Source organism: Tursiops truncatus, chromosome 6, assembly GCF_011762595.2.
Source record: "Tursiops truncatus isolate mTurTru1 chromosome 6, mTurTru1.mat.Y, whole genome shotgun sequence".
Lineage (NCBI taxonomy): Eukaryota > Metazoa > Chordata > Mammalia > Artiodactyla > Delphinidae > Tursiops > Tursiops truncatus.
The window spans coordinates 34769711-34784772 of NC_047039.1; the positions used below are offsets into that span (position 1 = coordinate 34769711).

General features: G+C 49.5%; 2 protein-coding genes across 2 annotated transcripts in view; one reads left to right on the forward strand and one right to left on the reverse strand.

Annotated features, from left to right (window-relative positions):
* The first annotated feature begins 11872 nt into the window (after positions 1–11872).
* On the forward strand, positions 11873–14024 carry ENHO (energy homeostasis associated). Its single transcript, XM_004313178.4, has 2 exons — positions 11873–12187; positions 13226–14024. The coding sequence occupies exon 2, from the start codon at positions 13386–13388 to the stop codon at positions 13614–13616; it is 231 nt and encodes a 76-aa protein (XP_004313226.1). The 5' UTR covers positions 11873–12187; positions 13226–13385; the 3' UTR covers positions 13617–14024.
* A 57-nt stretch (positions 14025–14081) lies between these two features.
* The window catches only part of DNAI1 (dynein axonemal intermediate chain 1), a 61000-nt gene continuing 60019 nt past the window's right edge, over positions 14082–15062 (reverse strand). Inside the window, exon 20 of the mRNA XM_033857931.2 lies at positions 14082–14419. Within this exon, the coding sequence (XP_033713822.1) occupies positions 14321–14419 (99 nt within the window). The 3' untranslated portion in view covers positions 14082–14320. The remainder of the gene's footprint in view (positions 14420–15062) is intronic.

Below are 15062 nucleotides of genomic sequence, written 5' to 3' on the forward strand. Positions count from 1 at the left end.
ATGAAACACAGGAAAGCTTTCCCTGAAATGAAGGAAGAACTGAATATTCAGATTGGAAGTGCACACCATATGCTAGAAGAATTGATACGGAATAGCACTGACATTAAGACACACTGATTTAGTAACCAAACTTAGAGCATAAAATAAGAATACTTTAGGAATCTAGGCAGAAAAGGCAAGTCATCTCAGGGGGAAAATTCAGTCTGATCTCAGATTTCTCCAAGATAACATTCATCAAATGAAGATAATGAATCAAAATCTACAAAGTTCTGAGGGTAGAAAGTATCACCCCAAAACCTAACCAACCAAGGGGTTGCTCTCAGTCATGAATTTGGGGATACAGAACTCGTGAGCCCTTCTGGAAAAACTACTCAATGACAAAATCCAATCGGCCAAGAGATGAATCAAAACAAGGGGCTGAGAAAGGGAAATTCATGGGAAAAGGACTTAACTCCATTTAGATTAAGATTCAACCTTAGGAATTTTAGTTGCAGAACAGAATGTAAATATTATAAAGCCTGATAAAGTAAAAACAACACTGGCAATATAATCTGGAATGGAGAAAAGGAGTGCGAAGGAGGGCAGAAGTACTAATCACATTTTCTTTCACAGTTCAGAGCGACTCATATGCGTATAAAACTGAAACATAATTGTAAAACTCCTACTCCAATCTCTTAACTGAAATCGTTTTTCTTGAGAGGGGTCTTTTAAGAATGAATATTTTTTTGAGGTGAAGGAATATTAGCTGAAGTTCAGCTGTTCCTTCATTTTCACTTTAGTTTCTTTCCCCTCTATTAAATTCAAGTAACGGTACACTTTGTACTTTGGTTAAGAAAATAGCTTCTGTAGTATGTCTCATTCATTTTTCTATCTGTCTGGCTCTATTTCTATCTCTCTCAATCTCTCAATGCTTTTTGCACACAAATGTTAATACTGACCATTTCTGGGTGGTGAGATTTTTGAGTGACTTCTTGCATTTTTCTCTGTATTCTTTTATAGGGCTTATAAATCATTTAAAAATAATAAGCATGTAACTTGTTTCAGTTTTAAAAGACTATCATCTATCTATCTATCAATCTATCTATCTCTTCTGGTTTAAGGTAAATCACCTAATCTCGAACCTCAGATTCCTCTTCAATCTGCAGATAACAAGATTTACATTAGAGGATGTTTTGAAAATTGTGAGATCATATACCCCACCCCCACCCCGTGGTAGGCTGAATAATGGCCCCCAAATAAAGTCATATCCTAATTCCCCAAACCTGGGAATGTTAATTTACATGGTAAAAGGATTTTACAACTGTGATTAAGTTAAGGCTCTTAAAATGGGAAGATTATCCTGGATTATCAGGTGCTGTGGATGTAATCACAGCCATCCAAATAGAAACGAGGCAGGAGTCCTCGGAGTCAGGGGGGAAGGTGATGGGATGATGGAAACAGAGGCTGGAAGATGTAGGAAGGGTCCGCAAGCCAAAGAACACATGCAGCCACTAGAAGCTGAAAGGGCAAGGAAATTGATTGTCCTCTCAGAGCCTCCAAAAGGAACCAAGTCTGCCCACACCTTGACGTTAGCCCAGTGAAACTGATTTCAGACCTCTGACCTTCAGACTGTAAGAGAATAATCTGCGTTGTTTGAAGCCACTAAATGTATGATAATTTATTAAAACAGCAACAGAAAACTAATATCAGACATTCCTATATGCTGTTCCTTTAGCCTAAGTTGAGCTCCTCACCCATCTCTTTCATCCCCCCCAACTCCTACTTGTTCACTATTCAATTCAAGTTTCCCTGACATTGCCTACCTTCCACTGCTGCCCAGAGTGTGTATCCCCCATCACAGCACTTGCCATCTCTGTTACAGCTGCTCACGGATAGGCCTCTCTCCCTCACAGCTCATGCCTGCGAGGACAGGGCTGGGGACCAGGCTCTCTGCCTACCAAGCCCAGCAGAGAACCCAGCTCAGTAACTATTAAATGAACAGATGGGTAAATGAGGGCTAGGTGAGTAGGTGGAACCATATAAATAATCATTACACTCGTTCCTTGGTGTCAGGATCTCTTCCTTCCCTGTTTCTACCTGGCTCTCTCCCACCAGCCTCTCCTCCACATAACACACACTCTTCCAATCTCTAGAAAACTGATCTGGGTCTTTCTCTCTGACTTCTTTCCTCGGTCATTGGTCCAAAACACATTTGCTGACAACTGTTGAGTCTGTTGGTAGGTTTACCTTTGGGCGGGCACGTCTGTGTGTGTGTGTGTGTGTGTGTGTGTGTGTGTGTGTGTGCATTATGGAGACCTGTGAACCTCTTTAAGTGTGTTTTCCTGGATATGTAATATGTGTGTAGTGAGTGTTAGACACACGTGTCCCATGTGGATGTGTGTTTTCATGCACATGCCCGTGTCTGTGGCTAAGCTTGTTTCTGCATACAGGTCTCTGCTTGTATGCTGTGTGTCTCTGATTATGGGTTATGTGTCTGTGTGTTCGTGTGTGTCTGTACAAGCAGGAAAAGATACCTTTTGATTGCTGCCCCCTAGAGATCTGACCGCCTGAGGCAGGTGTTGGTGTGCCGGCTTAGCTCGCTGAGTTGCCGCCTGTCTTCTATTTCCTGTCTCAGGCAGAAGGCTGGGCCTTTTTTTCTCCCTGTCTCGTGGGGTGAGGATCTCAGGCCCGAGGCTGAGCCAGCCACAGACATCTTCCTGACTCTGCCTTCTGAAGGCCTAAGCTTCTTGCGGGGATTTTGCTAAGGAGAGGGGAGAGGGGGCAAAGCCATCCAGAGAGTCCCTCCAAATGAAGAGGGGGTCTGCGTTTGCATGGGCAGATGGGACCCATAAACACTCCCTAAAGATGCCCTAGGAGAGGGGTCAGGGTGGGCTTGGGAAGGGAGGCTCCTGGACATTGAGCTCCAGCCTGGGAATCTCAGCAGAGACCATGTGAATCACAGCATCAAATACCCAGGACCTCTGCACAGTTAGAGAGGATGGGGTGAGGAGGGGCCCCCAAAATGACCTTCCTACTGCTCCAGGGACTGGGACCTTGGAGAGGAGTTACATTTAGTTTGGTTTGGTTTGGTTTTACCACTTCAACCATTTTAGTGTATAGTTCTGTGCTGTTAAGTATATTCGCATTGTTGTGCAACCATATATTTAGTTTATAAAATACAGTTATATATTTATGTAAATGTATATAATTTATATATAAATATATATTTCGTGTATTAATTATTTAGTTTCTAAAATAGAGAAACATCACCAGTTTTGCACACCTGAGCACACCCACCTCTGGGCTCAGTGTCACCAGAAGGAACACATACCAGTTGTGGGGAGGACTGTGGAGAGGGAGGGGACACGGCCCCGGTGGGGGGGGTGGTAAGGGCAGGAATGTGAGGCCCCTCCTGCGGGAGCTGGGGTAGCAGAGGAGGTGGGGCTGGGCAGGCTGGGCTTTGAAAGCCAGGCTGAGGTTCAGGGGCTTCTGCTGAGAGTCAGGGGGCCCTGGGGGCTGGGGAGGCCTGGCCAGGTTTGTGTTTGGGAAAGATTGCTCTGGGGGCCATGCAGAGGATGGGAAGGAGGAAGAGAATGTGGAACCCATGGTGATGAGAGCAGCAGCAGGCCTGAGTGAGGCGCTTTGAGTGAATGATGTGTGAGGCCTGAGAGCAGGTCGAAGGACTAGGGCTGGGCAGTGACTACTGAGCTTTTCCTGGCCTTTTTTTCATTCTTAAAAAAATTGAAGTATAGTTGCTGTACAATATTATATGTTATAGGCATACAATATAGTGACTCACAATTTTTTTTTTTTTTTTTTTTGCGGTACGCGGGCCTCTCACTGTTGTGGCCTCTCCCATTGTGGAGCACAGGCTCCGGACGCGCAGGCTCAGCGGCCACGGCTCACGGGCCCAGCCACTCCGCGGCATGTGGGATCTTCCCGGACTGGGGCACGAACCTGCGTCCCCTGCATCGGCAGGCGGACTCTCAACCACTGCGCCACCAGGGAAGCCCAATTTTTAAAGGTTGTGCTCCATTTATAATTTTTATAAAATATTGGCTATATTCTATGTGTTGTACAGTATATCCTTGTAGCTTATTTTATACCTAATAGTTTGTACCTCTTACTCCCCTACCTCTCTGTTTTCCCTCCCCACTTCCCTTTCCCCACTGGTAACCACCAGTTTGGAGAACTGTGCTTTGAAGAGCACACAGTCTGCCCTCTCCCTTCCCTCTCCACCCCACGTCTTGATGAATGTGGGGTGGAGAGGGAAGAGTCACTTGCAACCCCTGTTGATTTGGAAGATGGTAGAACTGTTTATTGAACTGGTGAGCACAGAAGGAGTACAGACTCTGGGGAAGTTGATAATAACCATGGCTCAGACATTCAATCACTTGCCTGCGGTTACATAGCACGTAAGGGGTAGCCGAGGTCAGATGTAGACATGTCAAATGTAAGGCACGAAACCATCTGGCCAGTTGTTACAAGAATGCGCTCTGGGGTCAGACAAACCCAGGCTCCTTTTGACCTGGTGATTAATCTCTCTAAGGCTCAGTTTCCTTAAGTGGAAAATGGGAAAACAGCACCTACCTCGTAGGGCTGTAAGGATTTTATGAGATGATGTGTATAAAGAACTTAGCACAGTGCCTACTATGTTGTAAAAACTCCATAAATCTTAGCTCTTAATATTGTAACAACAGCAGCAGCAGGGGAGGGGAGGGGAGGGGGGAGGGGAGGGGAGGGGAGGGGAGGGGAGGGGAGGGGAGTGGGTGCAGAGAGCACAGCCCACCAAGGAGGCTGAGGAGGGACCCGAGAGGTGAGGCAGCCAAGCAGCATGCCGGAGCTGGGGGCAATGCAGCAAATTCGGGTTATAATCCAGGCTATCACTGCTGCTGTAGAGCCTTAGGAAAGCCCCCTGATTGCCTTGAGCCCCGGTTCCCTCATCTGCTCCATGGACCTGGTCTGTATGAAGGTGAGGGATATCTGTGGTGCACGTACAGCTCTGGGTGCTTCATAAACAATAGTTGTCATTTTAGGAGGAGGAATAAACGTTCCCAGAGAGAGTGGCTTCGTGGAAGTCAAGGAAAGGTAGGGTTTCAAGAAGGGCCTCACTGCTCAACAGCCTCCCTGCTGCCAAGAAGTCAACAAAGATAAAGGCAGAAAAGTATTCATTGGCTGTGACAAGGAGATGAAAGTGACCTTGGTGAGCCAGCTTCAGGGATGCTGAGAGCAGAAGTTGGGGGCAGCGGCTGAGGAGTGATGGGAGGCAGGGAAGGGGAGCTGAGAAAGCAGGAGGAGGAAGGAGTAAGTGCGGAGGGGGCAGCGACAGGCACGGTTCTGAGATAGGAACCACAGCACATGGCAAGTTTGCCTGTCCCAGAGTGTAACTGCTTTGTGTCTACCCTGCCCCCACTTGCTGGCTGCAGCCCTGGGCCCCTTTGTTCTCTACACAAGGCCTCTCTGTCTGGGCACAGACCATGGTACAATCCCAGGGCCTTGGGTACTCCCTGGGCCCCAACCTGGGTCACCCAATGCTGAGGCCAGGCACCTCCTCTCTCTGCCCTACTTTCCAGTGTGGCCTAGCAAATGTTGAAGTGGTTCACATCTTCTGCCAGGGCCTTAGCTTCCATCCCTCATCCCTCTCCCTGCATGCCTGGATCTGTACAGCCCAGGGGAGATGGAGAGTCATGATAAAAATAGCTATCAATTATATCCTTTCTCCTGGTTCCTTCTCACCAGTATTTAAACATGCCTGTGTAAGAAACACATAAGAAATTTTTAGAAAAGAAAGAAAACTTCCTCTAATCCTACATCCTTCTGTATCTATTCTCCTTCCACCTAACTTTTCCAGTCAATCATCTATACTGCATCCACTTCTTACTCATGAAACCACTAAAAGCTGGCATCCACCGCATACCCCATCTCTACTGTCCACTGCAACTACTTCTTGCCAAGATAATCAACAACCTCCTTGTTCTTAAATCCAATGGTCCCTTTCTATAAACTACTGGACCTTCTATGACATTTTGGATTGCTGACCTCTCCCTCCTTCTTGAACCTCTGTCCTTTCTTGGCTTCCTTAAAACTATGTTCCCTTCCAGTTTTCCTTCTCTCTGAGAGCTTCTTCCTTATTTACGTTGAATATTTATCTTTTCCCCTGCACCCATGAACGTTAGTATGGTATCCTTTTTTACATTTTGTTTCCCTTCTGGTGGGAACTCATATGGTTATCAGGGGAGTCACCATCCTATGACCCCACCGCCCACCCCCTCCACAGGTCACTGGTTCAGGGAATGGCATCTGACCAAAGCCAGGCTGATGAGAGCCAGTCCCTAGAAATTTTGGACCTGGAACTGAGAAGAATAAGCCTGAACTGGAACTGAAAGGGATGAGCCAACATTTTGTTAGGTACCTGGATTTAAGCTATAAAATTGAGAACTGTAAGAAGCTGGGTTTATTATTATTATTATGTGGACTGAGAAAGCATCAGAAGCTTGTCAGGAGAGAAAAAAGGAGAGAGAGAAGGCAGGGTGGGGACAAAAAGCAGGGCTTGTTCAATTCCTCTGGCTCTTCCAACGTACCTCCACCCTGATTTCTGGGACCTCTCAGTTTCCTAATCAGGGCATCAACATCAGTGAACGGCCAATAACTCAGCGTCTACAGTTCAGCCAGGTGCATAATGACCTAGCTCCTAGCAGTCTGAGGTCAAGAATGAAACACATTTCGTTATCCAAGTTAAATAAGTTAACACTTACTCTGTTGTCCTCTAACTGCTTGCAGACCACCATTTTGGATTTACCCTTCCAGGCGCATGTGACGGTGCCTCTCATCGTAAAATGAGTTGAATGGAATGTAGGCGACGCAAAGGCATCATTCAAGGGCAGGTTGAAGAAGAAAGGTTTCCAGTCCTGTTACTCCAGCCTAAGATGTCCCATGAAGCCAGAAGCCATAGTCAGAGAGATTGAAAGAGCCCCCAGATGTAGTGCTACAAAAGGGAAACTGCTCCAAGAGCTTGCACAGACCTTGCATCTTCTTGACAAACCTGAAGATTCAGAGAGCATGGTCCTACAAGATTCTAGTATTGATTATGGAAGTGGAAGTCTGTTGTATTCATGGATGTGTTCAACTTTTAAATAGTTTTTCTACATGGGAAAATTCCCGTTTTAAAACCTAGCCTCCTCAGTACAGAAGTCAGAACTAAAATTCCCAGCACCCCTTGCAGCTTGTCTATAGGCATGCTACTTCCCCCACGTGAGATTTTGATTGGAAGTGAGCGATATGAGCAAGGTAAATATCACCAAAGTTCACCAATATTTCTGGTTCTCCTCTCCTTCTAAGCACAAGGAGGATTGCACTTGTGGCCACGAGATTTGTTTTGATCAATGCCATGTGAGCAGAAGCCAGTACACGTTTTCCCTCACTCTCTTCTGCCACAGCCAACTCTGAAGGTTCATATCAAGAAGGTGGCATCATTGTAAGATGGTGGAGCTTCCAAAAGCTTAGATCCTTGAGTGACCGCAGTGAGCAAGGCTCTTCCTCCCCACTTCACCCATGCTGGAACTGTAGCTGAGCAAGAAATACATCTTTGCTATTTTAAGCCAGTAAGATCTGGGGGTTGTTTGTAACTACTGTGTTGCCTAACGAATTCTGACTGATGAAGAAAGGAAGCAGGTTGGACATAGGACTTCATTTTCGTATAGCGCAAGTATCTAGCTTTTGGGAATGGTAGTAGTAACAGCATTGGTTTCCTAGTGGTTGCAGAACCGAGTTCTTACCACAGAAGTGCCGTAGAGCTTAGTATTTGGAGTGGTAATGACTGTGATTTCCTCAACAGGTTGTATGGTATGGTTTGGGTGTTGTTCCTAGAAACTTATCCTCAGGTCCATTTCCCTAGCCCTCCTAACGATTCTGAGCTAAGTAATATCTTTTTTTTTTCAGTACGCGGGCCTCTCACTGTTGTGACGTCTCCCGTTGCGGAGCAACAGTCTCCGGACGCGCAGGCTCAGCGGCCATGGCTCACGGGCCCAGCCGCTCCGCGGCATGTGGGATCTTCTCGGACCAGGGCATGAACCCGTGTCCCCCGCATCGGCAGGCGGACTCTCAACCACTGCGCCACCAGGGAAGCCCCTTAAGTAATATCTTTTAACAAATCCCTTTTATGCTTCAACTATCCAGTGGATTCTATTATTTGTGATAAAGAACTCTGACTGATAAAATTACTATATTTAGTAGATCACATGTTCCATCAATTATAAGAGGCAAGTTATTTGAATTACTAAATGAATAACTAAAAAAAAAAGCGGCTTAAAAACTATTACATGCCGTTAATTGTAAGACATATTCTGATTTTAGAGTTGTTTAAACTAGAAAAAAATGTGCCTTAGGATCAATGAAATATAGTATTAGCCAAAGGAATTCTCCCCCCCCCCCCCCACAGATGAGACTAACAGATGGCTGATTTTAAAAGAATAGTTGTAAAAGAATTGTATCATCTGGGAGGAAAAATAAAACCATACCCAATCCTCATAAATGCAGAGATCTGTGATTGCTCAATTCCAGGAAAATCCCTAAGACACCACCAGAAAGTGTAGTGCTAAATAGTAGAGTACCCCACAGAGAAATCCTCCACAATGGTGCTCTCAGAGCACTGGGTAAGAAATCTTGTCTTTGTGGGCAAAACCTGGGGCAGCCAGATTGGCTGATGGAGGAACTCTGCAGCCAAAGAAGTGAGTCAACACACAGCTGCCAGGAGATTTCCTAGTCCCATCATCGTCATTGTTATTCGTGGCCAAAATATTATAGACAATGTTCTGGATAGTGACCACCATACAATGCTTTCTTTTTACTCCATTTTATTCTCTATTTCTTCCATCTCTAAATATCAGGGTTTTTTTGGGGGGCGTGGGGAGGAGTGGTTTAAAGGTAGTTCAAAGGCAGTTCAAACAAAGGTAATGGGATTATTAGAAGCCATGTTCACACCCTATAGAGACCTGACTAGAACATGAAGGGACATTACCCAGGGAAACTATACACGAAGAATATTGGTCCTATGATATAACCTCCAGAAGCAGTAGCTGGATGTGTCATTGAGCTGCCCTCCACTGAAAAGGAGATGAATTTATTGGCATATGTACAGTGAGATGGTTGGATTATATAGGTGAGGGCATTTGGGGAATCATACATATAGGGAAAAAATGTGTTTGTGTTGGGCAAAGGATGGACTATAGTGAACAACTGCCGTTCTGCTTTTTCAGAATCTCTCTTCTCCTCCTCCACTCACCCCAGTGTCCATGCAGTTATGATGTGGGTCATGTTAGGCAATCTGATCCTCATCGATCCCTTGGCCCCAGTTGATTGGTCCAGAGTTAAGCATCTAACTAAGCTGAGCCAATCAGAGTACTTCCTGAGAAATCTGCAAACGGCAACCAAGAAAATGAAGCCAGTGTCTTGTTGGATGCCTAGACATTAAGATTTTAAGCTACGGGATTGTCTGAAGTCTTGTTTTTCACCACGTGGACCAGAAGAGCATTGGAAGCCAGACTGGGGGTGGGGATGACAATGCTGGGTCAGGGCAGGGGACGGAAATGAAGGAGACAGGCAGAAAGTAAGAGATAAGTGGAGAGAGAACCTAATGGCTTTTGTGTCTATTAGTTCCAGTTGTTCTTGAGGCATCCTTGTCTTTAGGTTTCAGGTATCTGATTATAAATATATCTTTTTCTTTAAACCAGTTCCTATTCTTCTTGGGTGAGTTCTTCCACTTTTCTGGTTTGACTACTACTGTTTTGCTGAAACTCACACAATGTTACCTTCAGCCTGGACCTCTCTCCTGAACCTCAGACCTGTTTACCCAACTGCCTATTGAACATCTCAACTTGGGTGTCCAATTCGTACCTCAAATTCAACGTATCCAAAAGAGAATTCATCACCTCCCCACCCCAACCCTCTGCTGAAACTTACCCCTTCTCCTGTGTTCTCTATCTTAGTAAATAGCATCACGGTATCCCTATCACCAAGCTGGGAGTTATCGCAGACTTTTTCCTCCCTCTTACCCCCCATATCCTATAGGTCTAGGTCTCTAAGTCCTGCCAGTTGTAACTCTCCAATATTCTCAATGCTTTCCTGTTCTCTCTACTCCTATTCCCCTACTTCATTTCAATGTCCTGTCATTACTTCTTGCCTTTACTCTCAAATGCCTTCAATCCCTCCTTCCACCCAGCAGCCCAAATCATCCTTCTAATTTCTGGATATGATCACATTTACTCCTCTGTTCAAAATTTCTTCAGTGGCTCCCCACTGTCTTTAGGATAAAATCTGAACTCCAGCAGCTGGGTCACAAATTCACTCATATTACACTCAGATGTGCAATATTATTAGTCTTCTCTCTTTCCTAGAACTGATTTGATCTTGTTCACAATGCCCCCACCCTGCTGAGTAACAGGGGCAGGGGAAACTAAAATTAATCCACTCTGGTAAACTCAGGCAGGTCTAAAAATTTATTTTAGTCAGTCTCTAAGAAATTCAGTAGGTTTGGATGACTCAGTTTTTCAGGTTATTTTACCCTTCCCTTTCTCATTTTCAAGATAGCACTTGGTTTTATAGGGATCTCACTGGGGGAAGGGGCTCCTTACCCATGTGGTCCTTGGAGTTGTGTCACTTGGTATTTGCTGAGCTATGGTTGGTCTGGTATAAATAGTGAATTACAATCCTGAGAGGTAGCTGCTACTAAAACCATTTTACAGATAAAGAAGCTGAGGCTAAAAGAGGTTGAGTAAATTGCCCCAAGATCACAAAGTTAGTTAAGTGGCAGAACCAGTAATCAACACCACCCTGATTCTGCCTGGCACTTGGATCTGCGTCTAGAATTCCAGAGATAAGTTAACATCGGATTTGGGAGCATTGAGAGACTTCATGGTATAGCTTTAGAGCTGCGCTTATCCATGGGAGAATATGTCCAGTGGAATGAGAGAAGGGTCCATTCAGAACACTTAGGAATCACTTGCATATGAAGTAGGGTAGGAAGCCCTACCTGAGGGCTCCTGCCCAAGGTGACCTTTCTCTTAGGAGAGCTTCTAGGATGGAGGAGTCAGGAGCTTCTAGGATGGAGAGTCATGCCTGGTCCTATTCCAGCCAGGGCTGAGCCATCCCTCGGAATACCCCATTCCTCTCTGTCCTAGGCTCCCCCATAGCAGGGTAAAGTACAAACCCCCGACCAGTACTGGGTGGGAACTCAATAAATGTGTCAAAACAACTTATGTTGGCAGAGCTGCTCACACCTCCTGGGGCCAGGGAATGTGGAACCAACTACAGACCCTCTGAAGTGGGGATGCAGAGTCCACACCCAGGTGGGAGTGGACGTGCGGGAGTATAGGGGACTTCCAAGACCAGGAGGTTCGGTCTCCTCCCAGATGTATCCCAGTGCCTCCCTCCAGATGATGGGGACAGAGACCTCTCGCAGATATGGAAGGGTGGTCTCCTGGTAGAGGGGTACGGCGGCTCTGGCCTTTCTCAGATGTTGGGTGTGCAGATCTTCCGGGTGTTGAAAGTGCAAGAAATCCCCTCAAGTAGGTGGGCCCCGCCCCCTTCCCCCCAGTGGAGGGATCCACACTGAGTAGCCCCTTCAGCCCTCTTCCCGCCCCCGCCCCGCCTGCACAAGGGGCGGGCCAGTCTTCACACCGGCGCACAACCAATGGCAAGGGAGCCTGGCACGGCCAGCCAATTAACTGGCGGCAGCTGCGAGGGATGGCTCCTCCTCCGACAGGCCGCCGGCCGCTGGCCTCCGAGAAGGCGGGGCTCTTTCCCTGTTTTTGCTGCCGGCCGAGCCTGGCCGAGCCCAGCCGGGAGACCAGTCGAGCCCAGCCGAACGTAGCCGAACGCAGCCGAGCCCAGCCGAGCCCCGCGCCCAAACGGCCGCCGCCGCCCGAGCGCCGCCGTGCGAGCAGGCGAGCGGCCTCGGCCGCGGAGGAGGCGCCGCCCCAGGGGGAGGAGGTCCCTGCTCGCCGCAGACCGCCCGCGGCAGAGGCCGCCCCGGTCGCGCCGCCGCGGGAGCGGCCGGCGGAGGCTGCGCTGCCGAGGGGGAGGGTCGGGGGGAGGGGAAGTCACCCCTGCCCGCCTCCCGCTGCTCCCCGCCCGCAGGCTCCCGAGCAGCAGTCGGCGTCCTGCATCCCGCTGCCCCGGACCCTCCCGCGGGCGCGCACCGGGCTCAACTCAGGTAAGAGGGGCCCTCCCACCACGGGCATGGGGGGCGTTGAAAACCAGAGACGGAGATGAAGAGACATAGACACACACGGAGACAGAGACACAGCCGGGGAGAAAGAGACACACACACAAAGACAGACACACACAAGAGACGCACAGAACTAGAGAGACAGACCGCACGGAGAGGGGATAGAGACACGTCCACGGGGACAGACGAACACACAGCGGGGAAGAAAGAGAGACGGAGACACAAGAGACCCATACACACAGAGACAGGGAGAAAGAGACACACAGAGACTGATACAGAGATACACAAAGAAATAGACTGGGAGAGAAACGAGACACAAGAGAGACCCTTATAGACTCAGAGATGGGGACACAGAGAGAGACAGATATAAAGAGAGCTACAGAGAGACAGACAGGTACACACGGAGGTGGGTATACAGAGACGGAGGTGGGTATACAGAGGCAGAGGCACAGATCCAGGCAAGGGAACCAAGGGACAGAGTAAGGGCCAGACACACAGACACACGCACCTGACCTGGAGAGACAGTCTCACAGAGAGGTGCACCTAGGTACACAGTCTTAGATAACACAGACCCACACATACCTGCCAGGCCTCCACAAAGTTCCCTCTGTGTGAGCTGGCGCCTCTGGAGGTCTCCTGGGCTGGCTGGCTGGAGTCCTGAGTCAGGGGAGGTGCCCAGGCCATGTCGAAGCTGGTCACAGTGCCCATCCTTCAAGGCCTTGGGCTTCCTCAATCCCACCCACTCACACAGTTCTTCTGAGGGCTGGATGTTCAGTGGGCAGGGCCGCGCCATGCCCACTGGTCAAAAGGAGAATGAGTTATAGGCTGCCTAATGCAGCTTCCCCACAGTAGCCACACCCCCATCCAGGTGCCCAGAGCCAGGTGTTGGCTCTGCGGGGTACTGAGGCCTGCTGGGAGGCCAGAGGTGTGGGAGCGGGCTGTCTTCCCTACGCCTCTCCTCCTAGGCCTAACCCCACCCCTTCCTCCTCACCACCCTTTGCCTTTGCTCTGTACCCCCCACAGGCTGAGAACTGCAGGTGGACGTCTTCACTGTCCGGGAATCATTGAGTGTGTGGACAGGACAGCCTCCTTGGAAGGCCGGGTGTACCGGAGTTCCGCCTCGGCATGGGCCTTGCCATTGAGGCAGCTTCTCAGTCTGTGCTTGTCTGAGGTGCTGCCCGTCATGGGGGCAGCCATCTCCCAGGGGGCCCTCATCGCCATCATCTGCAACGGCCTCGTAGGCTTCTTGCTGCTGCTGCTCTGGGTCATTCTCTGCTGGGCCTGCCACTCCCGTTCTGCCAACATCGACTCCCTCTCCGAATCCAGTCCCAACTCCAGCCCTGGCCCCTGTCCCGAGAAGGCGCCCCCGCCCCAGAAGCTCAGCCATGAAGGCAGCTACCTGCTGCAGCCCTGAAGGCCCCTGGCCTAGCCCGGAGTCTGGGACTTAAGTCCACCCCACTTGGAACCTGGAATCGGGATCCCAGGGTCCAGCCAGCCTGGGGTCCAGAACTCAGAGTCCAGCCTGTCTGGAGTTGGACCCAGCAGCCCAGAGTCTGGTCGGCCTGGCTCCAAGAGGGGCTCTGCTGGCCCTCGGTAGACAGGCCTGGGGTGGGGGATTCATGAGTTGGTGCTAGGGCCAGGGCCATCTGGACTTTGCTCCATCCCAGTGGTCGGGGCTGGGTCCACCGCCCCCTAGGCGAAGCGCCTCCAGGCCCTTGAGGTTGGGGAATCAATCCATGGCAATAATGGGAGGGTGTCCAGGCTGGGCCCCTTCTCTGGTCCTCCTACTGTTTGCTGGATAATAAATGAAACTATGGCTCTACCCTGAGATTTTCTCCTCTTCCTGGGGGCCTTGCTGTAGCAAAATGAAAGGTTGTGGGTGGGCTTCCAGACACAAGTTTATTTGCACAGAGAAGGAGGGGGTAATGGTGGTTGAGGGCCAAGTCCTGGGGTGAGGTGCTGGGACCAGGGCTGGAGCAGGGTGCTAAGGGCAGGTGCTGGGACCTGATCAGGGGTGTGGTCACACACATACTGGGTGCTAAGCCTGGGCTGGGGTACCAGGGTCAGGTGCTACAAGTACGGGGTTCAAGACATGGGCCAGGCCCTGGGGCCAGGCCCTCAGGTCTTGGGTTTTACTTCCCTCACCAGGTTCAGCAGTTTGTCCAGTTTTGCGATCTCCACAGCTGGACCCTTCTGCACTTCCTGGCCCTTCTTTTCCTGGTGAGAAGGGAAGTACACATGGGGGAGGAATGGTGAGGGATGGGCCACCTCTCTCTACTTCCCAGCACCACCTCCTGTGCCCAGCTTAGGCAGCTGTGCCATGCCTCTCTCCTGCCCAATTAGATTCCGGACCCCTGCCTGCCGCCCCCAACCCCTGCAAGGATCCTTCCCCATCCCAGGTTGGGTGGCAGGGGCCCAGCTGAGGCCTGCAAGAGACATCCAGCTGTGTTTCTGATCCTCCGATCAACGTAGGATCCTTATGCTGGGAGGAGTGGGGGAAGCCAGGAAGAGCTGTAGCCCAGGGCCTCTACCTGTTGGGAGCATCCTTCCCACAGGAAGGTCCCTGGCTGAGTCCTAACGCGGAGCTAAGAGGTGTGTGTTTGTGGAGGGAAAAGAGTGTGGACAAAGCCACAGGTGCCCTCACCTAGTACTGTTACCTAGCACTTTCAGGTCAGGTTGGGAGTGGGGTACCGTTTGGGGCCAGGCCCGCTGTGTCAGACATACCCAGGGTGGGGGCAGGTGTCAGGAGACCCAGGAGGGCTGATGGGATATCCCGTGTGATTCCAGATGTCCTTGGCTGGGACTGTCCCTCAGAAGGGCGGGTCCTGAATTTATGACCCCTCACCCCTGCCTACAGGCC

What these genes read in the sequence shown, in the direction of transcription:
- ENHO (XM_004313178.4), top strand. Translation starts at nt 13,386, where the DNA reads ATGGGGGCAGCCATCTCCCAGGGGGCCCTCATCGCCATCATCTGCAAC.